The sequence below is a fragment of the Berghia stephanieae genome, chromosome 10, assembly GCF_034508935.2.
Source record: "Berghia stephanieae isolate SIO BIC M18660-M18661 chromosome 10, UCSD_Bste_1.3, whole genome shotgun sequence".
Lineage (NCBI taxonomy): Eukaryota > Metazoa > Mollusca > Gastropoda > Nudibranchia > Aeolidiidae > Berghia > Berghia stephanieae.
Window position 1 is genome coordinate 41,739,518 of NC_088369.1, and position 10,000 is coordinate 41,749,517.

Consider the following 10,000-nt stretch of genomic DNA (forward strand, 5'->3'; position numbering starts at 1 on the left):
GTGACCTGCCACTCCAAACCCCTATTATGTGACTCTAATTTGAAAGCTAAAAACTGATTCTATAGATAGAATGAAGTTGACGTCACACGGGTCTTTGTTATTGCTTTTTGCCATCCGCGATTATGAAGTAATAATCACTAAACTGTATTAACCAGACTATAAACGTTCATGGTTACACACAGTTTTGTGTGTTGGTCCGTTATACTTCCGGATGGCAATGTTGTGAGCTTCTTAGCCAAGCGCACATTATCTATATAAACCGGGATAAGCCGTAAAGCCATCGTTAACTTATAGCCCGACACTAGAATCCACTAGGACTTATAGATAGTATGCAGATGACGTCACTCAGGCCTTTGTTTTGGTTTTTGCCATCCGCGTTTGTGAGTTGTTCTCACTAAACTGTATTAACCAGACTATAAAAGTTTATGGTTACACAGAGTTTGTGTGTTGGTCCGTTATACTTCCGGATGGCAATGTTGTGAACTCCTTGGCCAAGCGCTAGTTTGACGTCATTTTCTAGGTTTTTGCACCGTCTAGTAAGTTGTAAATAATAGGTACTTAATAAACAAGTGATCCTATTGGTTGAATTATTGAATACAACTCATGATTTGTTTTCTTTTGTGGCCAAAGACTTGTCTTTTGACGTCATCTTTTTGTCAGTGTCAGGCTATAAGTTTACGAAGGCTACTGATAGACTCCGGTTCCATGAGCCTAATGGCTCTGAATGACTACTTCATCTCGTCATGTCATGATACCGTTTTGAGACGATGCGTCGCATGTGTGCAAGTGAGGGTATTTTCTGTTTGTGCGGCTATCAACGTGGTATAGTGGTATAACACTCGCTTTCTGATTGGAAGGTCTTGGGTTCGAGTCTCGCTCGGCACAGTCCTGGGTTCGAACCTCGCTCGGTACATAGTTGAGTCCATGGAATAGGCTCTTAACTCACATTCTCTCACCGTACTCAGGTGTAAAATGAGTACCTGGCCGTTGACAGCTTTGTCTCTGTCACAAAAAATTGTAATATCGCCTAACAGGCGTCATGTGTCTTTCAACATGTTACATGACGACCCCTTGTAAAGCGCTTTGAGCACATTTAGTGGATATTGTGCTATATAAAAGCTCGTTTTTTATTATTATTATTTTATTTTATTTTTGTTTTTTTGGCTATAAATAATATTTTTGTGTGATTGTATTTGTGAAAGTTTTTGTATGTTCTTCGTGTAACTTTCTGAAACATGATATTCCTTTCAGGGAGAACCTCGTTGATATACGAGCTCATTACAGCCAGACAAAAAGACTAAATACACAACAAAAACAACAAAAACAACAACAGCAACAACAACAACTACAAGAACAACAACAACAATTACAAAAAAAAAGTGAAAAAAATAAATAGTTTAAATAATTTTTTTTTAAACAACAAAAAATAAAATAGATGACATACAGGCATCATCTGAAATTCTGTCAGAGTGGTCGTTATTATTATTATTATTATTATTATTATTATTATTATTATTATTATTATTATTATTACTATTATTATTATTATTAATATCATTATTATTATTATTATTATTATTATTATTATTATTATTATTATTATTATTATTATTATTATTATTATTATTATTGTTATTATTATTTTTAAATTATTATTATTATTATCATTATTATTATTATTATCATTACCATTATTATTATTATTACTGTTATTATTATTATTATTATTATTATTATCATTATTATTATTATTATTATTATTATTATTATTATTATTATTATTATTATTATTATTATTATTGCTTTCCCCACTTCTCTTCTTTTTTTTCTTTCTTCTTGATTCAGTCAGGACAACAACAAAACAGTCATGACAACAATAAAAAAAACAACCAATCCCAAATCCATAAATAACAGCGAACATCATAACGAAGTATCATTGTAGTAGACAACCCCCCCCCCCCCCCTCTCATTCCCCCCTCCCCCACCCTCAATCGTATCGAACGATGGTGGTAGAATAGATAAGGTTACAACGTTTACTAAGAACAACACGAGTACGATATTCCGCCCAGTACAAATAGACACACAGAACAAGAAATTCTTCAGATTGTTCCCTTCAGTCCTCTCTTTCCTGGGGTTCCCTTACCCCCCTTTCCTGGGGTTCCCTTCCCGTCTATGATTTGGCACCCGATACCACTATCCTATTTTACGCTACCTGTCTACATATTGCTCTTTATCGTTGTCTGACAAAACGCTTTCATTTTTACAATTTGGCCAGAAAGCTTTTACTTATAAAGTGATCCGACGCGTTAACCCCCTCCTCACCAACCGTTTTCAGGATTTTCCCCACAACTTCACACCCAACTAACACCAAAAACAATATAGTTTTTATCACTCAAACACATAATTACTTAAGTAAAACATGCTCTACAACTCAGTTCATTTTCTTTAACGTTTATGTATGATGTACAAGAGAAATTTGAATTATAAAATTTTAGATTTTGTATCGTAACGAATGTGACGATTTTTCTATAGTTGGTAAGGAAAGAGTTAACCCACTCAACCCTAACACCGACTATATCCGTAGTATACCCGGGGTTACTTTTACCCCATGCCTATTTATTACATTTTTCTGAAACAAATTATAGGCGTAGTATCAAAGCTAATGTTGTTGTTTTTTTTTTTTGTTTTTTTTGTTTTTTTTTTTGTTTTTTTTTTTTGCATGTTAATGGTAGTTGAAAAAAACTGTCAATGTACATGCTCATTTTTGATACATTTTTTCCAATTTTGAAAAGTAGCAAAAAAACTCTAGGATTGAGTGAGTTAACCCTCTCCTTACCAACTATAGATAGTTTGAAGTTGACGTCACTCAGGTCGTTATTATTGTTTTTTGCCATCCGCGTTTATGAGTGATTCTCACTAAACTGTATTAACCAGACTATAAACAAGTAGTTTTGTGTGTTGGTCCGTTATACTTCCGGATGGCAATGTTGTGAGCTGAGCTTCTTAGCCAAGCGCATACTATCTATAGGAAATTCGTCACATTCGTTATTATCCAACATTTTTCTTATTCAAATTTATTTTGTACATCGTAAAATTTAAATAAAATGAATAGTGTGTTGTGCAGCATGTTTTGTTAAAGAAAGTATGCATCGGAAGAACGTAACCGCTATTCTGCAATAAATATAGATCGATTGGAAAAATAAAAATAAACAACAACAAAAACTCAATTTACAAAAAATTATCAAACCATATATATTTCTTGAAGTCACAGTTTCAAAGTTTTTATCAAGTTGGGAAAGGGGTTGGGGTGGGTTGGGGGGGGGGGGGCGTGTTAATCGATTGATATAGAAGGAACAAAGATGACGTCACTAAGCTTTTTTGTTATTGTTATTATTTTTAGACAGCCTTTTAGTGGTTAGTTCTCTCTAAAAATTTATCAATCAAACTATAAATGTTAAAGGTTGCACACATTGTGTGTGTTTGTGAGTGTGTGTTTGTATGTTTAATTTGGCCGGCGGATGTTGTAAGTATTTTACCTAAACGCATAGCATCAATATTAACTCACACAATTCTAGAGTTTTTTTCTCCTTTTCAAAATCGGAAAAAAAATGTATTAAAAATGACCATGTACATAGATAGTTTTATTCAACTACCATTAATATGTAAAATCTAAAAACATTAGCTTTGATACTACGCCTATAATTTGTGTCAGAAAAAATGTACTAAATAGGCATGGGGTAAAAGTAACCCGGGTAAACTACGGATATAGTCGGTGTTAGGGTTGAGTGAGTTAAACGTTTTCGAGTCCAGGCAGTGTAAATAGTGTGTTTTGTCAGAAAATATCTGTACTATTATTATTGCCAGTATGCGTTGTTAATGGCCTGAATATTCTAGACAAGAATTATTTTCTTTGTCAGGGGAGAAGAAGAAATCACAGGATAATGAATATGAAATAGAACCTGACACGCAATATATCATAATGGGAGGGAAAAAGAAAAATATATATTCTTAGTCATATCCGCTTGGTGCTAATAAGATCAAGACGCATTTTAGTATTGGTAAAAACAAAACAAAAACAAAGGAAAATATAAACAAACAAACAAACAAACAAACAAACATCATCCCCAAAAAAAATAATTATAGTAATAATAATGATTAAACAAAAATAAACAACACGAAATAACAATAATTATAAAAATAAATTTTGGTCGTGCCTATATTTGCCCCCCCCCCCCCCCCCCCCCCCCCCCCCCCGTCCTGTCCACCGAGCAGTGAATGTGTAGCTAGTTCTGTTAGATTTAGTGGAAAGTACTTTGCGATAGTTTAGCGTCCAATCCAAAGGATAGCAAGCAATTGCTATTGTCCGTTTACACGTTTTATTGATACGTAAGCTTTTGTATTGCGCAATACCCACTGAATGTGCTCAATTTGCTTTACAGACGGTCCTAACCCAACAAAAATGCCGTACTCTGAAAAAAATAAACCAACAACACTTATTAAAAATTTTGGCCTGAAAAACGTGTCCTTCAAATATTAATTGAAATTAGAAAATGACCATCATTATGCCCTAAACTCTCAAACCTGGGACTTCACGAAGTTAATGCTTAACACAAGTCCACAATATTTTTTGTTTACTAAAAATTCAATTGTCAACAAGAAAATCATCGCGACATAGAAACATTTTTGAGGTGGAATCTAGGTAACATTTTGTCTTTAAGCGCAGTTTTCCTTATCTAGTTCATTCAGACTTAGTACCAGATTCACACATTAGATAACAATTTGTAATAAGATTCAATAGTCTGATGTCACGTCCGCCCAGCACCAGCAGCTTGGGTCTAAACAAAGAAAATCGGTACTTTTTATTCTTTATGTTGCCTAGAACTTTTCATATGTCATGTGATCAGAATGTATAAAAATCAAAACATGATCAGATTCATAATGTTTTTTCTCCTCTAGATACACTTTTATGCTCGTCAGAGGAGTATTTCATAAGGGCGTCCGCCATTGTTCCGATAGTTTAGAACCAGTTACTAAGTCACTATGCGTCATTACTAGGGAAGCGATGTCACGACTGTTGAAGCAGATTAGCAATTAATGCTACGTCTTCCGGATTTTCTTTTTAAGAAATTTCTATTTCTTCTTTTATTCCCCCAGAATACGACAGAGCGTATCTTATACAAGGTGAACTCGGTGGACCCCAAACATCTGACGGAGACCAACAAGAGGGAGTGGACGATCCTGAGGAGTTATTTAAAGACCTTTATCGATGGATACAAGTGGAGGGAGTAAGGCTTTTATTTTGGATCATTGATTTTGTTGTCGTTGTCTTTGTCATCATCATCATCATCACTATCATCATCATCATCATCATCACTATCATCATCATCATCATCATCATCATCATCATCATCAGCAGCAGCAGCAGCAGCAGCAGCAGCAGCACTATCATCATCATCATCATCATCATCATCATTTGTGTGTGTGTGTGTGTTGAACCCGTGACCTCAAAAAGTCGGGAAGAAGTGGCTCTCTATAGACTAGAATTTGAAGCGACTTTTTTTTTTTTTTTTGGGGGGGGGGGGGATCGTGGATATCTCATACTACGGTAGAGTCACGATCTCCCCGGCCCGGCGGAGTTGTCGTACCAGTAAGGTCGCGGGTTCGAGACCCCATCGCCGCCGGTGTATCACGCCAGAATGACTCTATCGCCAAAAAGACTCTAGATTTAAATTAACGTACGCGAGACAGACTCTAGAATTAGCCTCGCGGCCGCGAGACTTGCTGTGTCTCGCGTACACCAATTTAACTCTAGAGTCTTTTTTTGGTAGAGTCATTCTCGCGTGGTATATTGGGAAGTTTTTATTCTCTGTTGTCTTTATGGCACTTTCCTACTCACTTCATTTCTTGTTATTATCATAGACTGATTATGTTTAGCGCGAGATAAATACTAAGACATCGTATAATCTGTTGCCAATTATCCGATCTACAGGAGAACACGTCATCAAAGTCTGTAGGCGTGTCGACAAGGCGATATATATACCTTTATAATGTAGTGGGCGTCCCTTCAATCAGGCGTAGATAGGTAACTCCCGTCACGCTCTTTGATCCTTACACCCTGCGTTTTTTACCGTGAGATTCCGTGATGCCAATGATGATGATGATGATGATGATGATGATGATGATGATGATGATGATACGCAGACAAGCTGTTCCACAAGGCAGGCAAGCAGGCGTCTCGTGTTCGTTCTCAGTGCTGCTGCTGTTCTCTCCACTGTCTGATGATGATGTGGTAAAGCTATTACTAAGTCATTTCACGGTGAAGCGAATATTATTCGCGCGATTTAGGTAGCTCTAGTTTTCTGGGTGATTTGGAGTTACTCCTCGTCTCTTATAAGTTGTGGCCTCCATGGGGGGTGGGGGGGGGGGGGTGTGGGGGTTGGTATCGGGTTATGAAATAATAGATTTATTATGTCTTGTCTGCAATGTAACACTGGCTTGGTAATAAATTTTTGAAGTGTTTTGGTGCAACAGTTTTACTTCAGTGTACGATAATATATAAAATGTGACCCATCGTCTCAAAACGGTATTATGTCGGAACGAACCAGATGCTTAAAATCTGAATTAAATGTTAAACTGGTCCAAAATATAAATTGTTGGCATTAGCACCCTAAAATATGGTATCCATTCTCCTCAATAAAACATACAAACTCAACACAAGTCTGATATTTCTGGCTATAAATTCAATTTTCAACATCTTAACCAACCGGACTTAATACCGTTTTGAGGTGAATGGTCACATATATTATTTGAACTGAATCGTTTGATGGATGTTGAAGTGGTTAGTTACGACTAAAGAAATATTATAGATGTTGTGCGTTTGGCTAAGAAACTCACTCACAACATTGGCATCCGGAAATAATATAACGGACCAACACGCAAAACTATTATTATGTGTAATCTTAGACGTTTCTAGTCTGGTTAATACAGTTTAGTGAGAATTACGGAAATGGAGTTATATATTTATTATGACTTGTCTGTAATGTTTAACTGGCATGGTGATCATTATTCGAAGTGTTTTAAAGTGCAACACTTTTATTACAATGTACTTTTTACTTAAACTGAATCTTTGAATGTGAAAGTCTGAGCATTTATATAGCGCAATATCCATTGGAGTGCTCAATGCGCTTTACGAGGGGGGTTCCCTGGCAAACTGCAATCTTTAACATATATGACCCTCGCCTCAAACGGTATTAAGTCGGGATGATTAAGTTGCTGAAAATTGAATTTGTAGCCAGAAATATCAGACTTGAGTTGAGTTTGGATGCTTTATAGAGGAGAATGAATATCCTATTTTAGTTTAACTGTAATTTGACTTTTAGGCATCTGGTCCATCCCAACATATTACCGTTTTGAGACGTTGGGTCACATATTATTATAGGATGAGACATGACGCTTATTATTAAGCAATGTTACATGTTTTTAACGACACAAACAATGCTGTTAGCGGTGAGGTACTCATTTTACACCTGAATATGGTGAGAGAATGTGAGTGAAGGGTTTTTTCCAAGTAGTCATCAACAATTCGCTGCTCAGAGTGGGACTCGAACCCAGGGCCTTCTGATCTGAAAACGAGTATCATACCACTAGACCGCATAGCCGCATAACGCTGAAGTGGTTACGACTTAGAGGAGTTATTTTTCATTGTATGTCCATTCTCCATACACTTTATCTTTCTTGATTTGTTCCTCTAGAAAACCAATAATAATACGAAGATTCCATTTCATTCTCTATAAGCCACCTTTGCATGAGTAACATAACATAACATAATAATAAATCTTTATTGTCCTAAAAAAAAGTGGCAATTTGTCATTTGGTTACACATTTATAACAATACAATATTGACATAGACACACTCACACAGATGCACACTAGTAACATAGTAGTCATCGAAAAAACAAAAACAAAAAACAAACAAACAAACAAACAATTAAACAAACAAACCGGCATCAACAACATCATCATCATCACCATCATCATCATCATCATCACCATCATCATCATCATCATCATCCTCATCATCATCTTGATCATCATCATCATCATCATCATCATCATCCTCATCATCATCTTGATCATCATCATCATCATCATCATCATCATCATCTTGATCATCATCATCATCATCATCATCATCATCATCATCATCATCATCATCATCATCATCATTATGTCGTGGCGGAAGGGCACAATTTAAAAAAATATCATAACATATCATAACATAACATAACATAACAAATCATAACATGACGTATAGCATATCACATATATAACAAGGGGTGCTTAGGTCAAAGGCCTTTGAATACCCTGTTAAAAAACGTTCAGGTCGACCAGTCTTCTTTTTTATCATTAGTATATATATATATATATATATATATATATATATATATATATATATTCTCCTCATTCTGTTATGTCCTCTGACAACGTTGTTTCATCCGTGTTGGAATCTTGAGGGAGGTAAATGAATGATTCGCTCCAAGAAACTGTCGAGCGCACTCTACGTGATTCCAGCCAATCCCCTCAACCATATATATAGTTCGAAGATGACGTCACTCAGGTCTTTGTTATTGTTTTTTTTTTTTTTTTTTTTTTTTGTTTTTTTTTTTTTTTGCCATCCGCGTTTATGAGTAATGCTCACTGAACTGTATTAACCCGACTATAAACGTTCATGGATACACACAGATTTGTGTGTTGGTCCGTTATACTTCCGGATGGCAATGTTATGAGCTTCTAAGCCAAGCGCATACTATATATATATATATATATATATATATATATATATATATATATATATATTCTTGCTTCTTACAGGAATAGAAACTATCTTTTTAGTTTGACGTACGTACCAGAATATACAGAATACTTCTACTCACTGCATCTCGTTCAAACATGTCCCCCTATAATAATTTATTATTTTATCAGGTACGGGGCCCTGAATTCCATCAATTTCTTGGAGGGCCTGGCCAAGGGCCCTCAGTGGTCCATCGTCCATCGCCTCAAGTCCCAGACAGATTTTGACAAGTATCTCAAGAGGCTTGCTGTGGTGCCCACTCAGGTTGGTCAACATCTACAACGGTTATGTGGTCTAGTGGTATGACACTCGCTTTCGGATCGGAAGGTCCTGGGTTCGAGCCTCGCTCGACGCATAGTTGAGTCCTTGGAAAAGACTCTTTACTCACATTCTCACGTCTCTAATCCCGTTAAGCGTCTTTGTGATAAAATGAGTACCTGCGCCTTAACAGCGTTGTCTTTGTCCGAAAATTTAATATCGCCTAACAGTTCATGTCTCGTCACTGTAATGTGTGTTGACCAGGGACCCCTTGTAAAGCGCTTTGAGCACGTTAAGTGGATATTGCGCTATATAAAAGCTCAATTTTATATATATTTATTATTATAACAAACGTCAGCACATGCTTTCCAGCCGATTATATAGACAGCCCTCTTTTTTTTTAGATTGAAAAAAAATATGAAGAAATAGCAAGTTTGAACATTTGTATGGTGCAATATCATTGTTTCACCATGTTCAATGCGCTTTATTTACAATGCTTCATTTATTTCCCAACTCGGCCATACATTTCACGTTCCCTTTTTATGTGCCATTTTGTACCAGCACCTAGAAGCACATACGTGACCCTTCGCCTCTACACGGTATTAAGTCGGGTTGGTTAAGATGTTGAAAATTGAATTTATAGCCAGAAATATCAGACTTGTGTTTGAGTTTGTATGTTTTATTGAGGAGAATGGATACCATATTTTAGGGTGCTAATGCCAACAATTTAAATTTTTGACCAGTTTAATATTTATTTCGGCTTTTAAGCATCTGGTTCGTTCCGACATAATACCGTTTTGAGACGATGGGTCACATATTTGCAGGTCTGATAACCGAACGCAAATAATTATGGGCTTGATTTAACATTGTTGTAATGGACAATATTCTGCG

At 36.0% G+C, this 10,000-nt stretch overlaps 1 protein-coding gene across 3 annotated transcripts in view; it reads left to right on the forward strand.

The window, feature by feature from the left end:
- Window positions 1-10,000, forward strand: part of LOC144981150 (uncharacterized) — a 210,877-nt gene that overhangs the window by 191,109 nt on the left and 9,768 nt on the right. For all 3 annotated transcript variants that reach the window (XM_078929299.1, XM_078929297.1, XM_078929296.1), the window contains 2 exons: window positions 5,155-5,285; window positions 8,983-9,115. In XM_078929299.1, coding sequence (XP_078785425.1) covers window positions 5,155-5,285; window positions 8,983-9,115 — 264 coding nt within the window. The remainder of the gene's footprint in view (window positions 1-5,154; window positions 5,286-8,982; window positions 9,116-10,000) is intronic.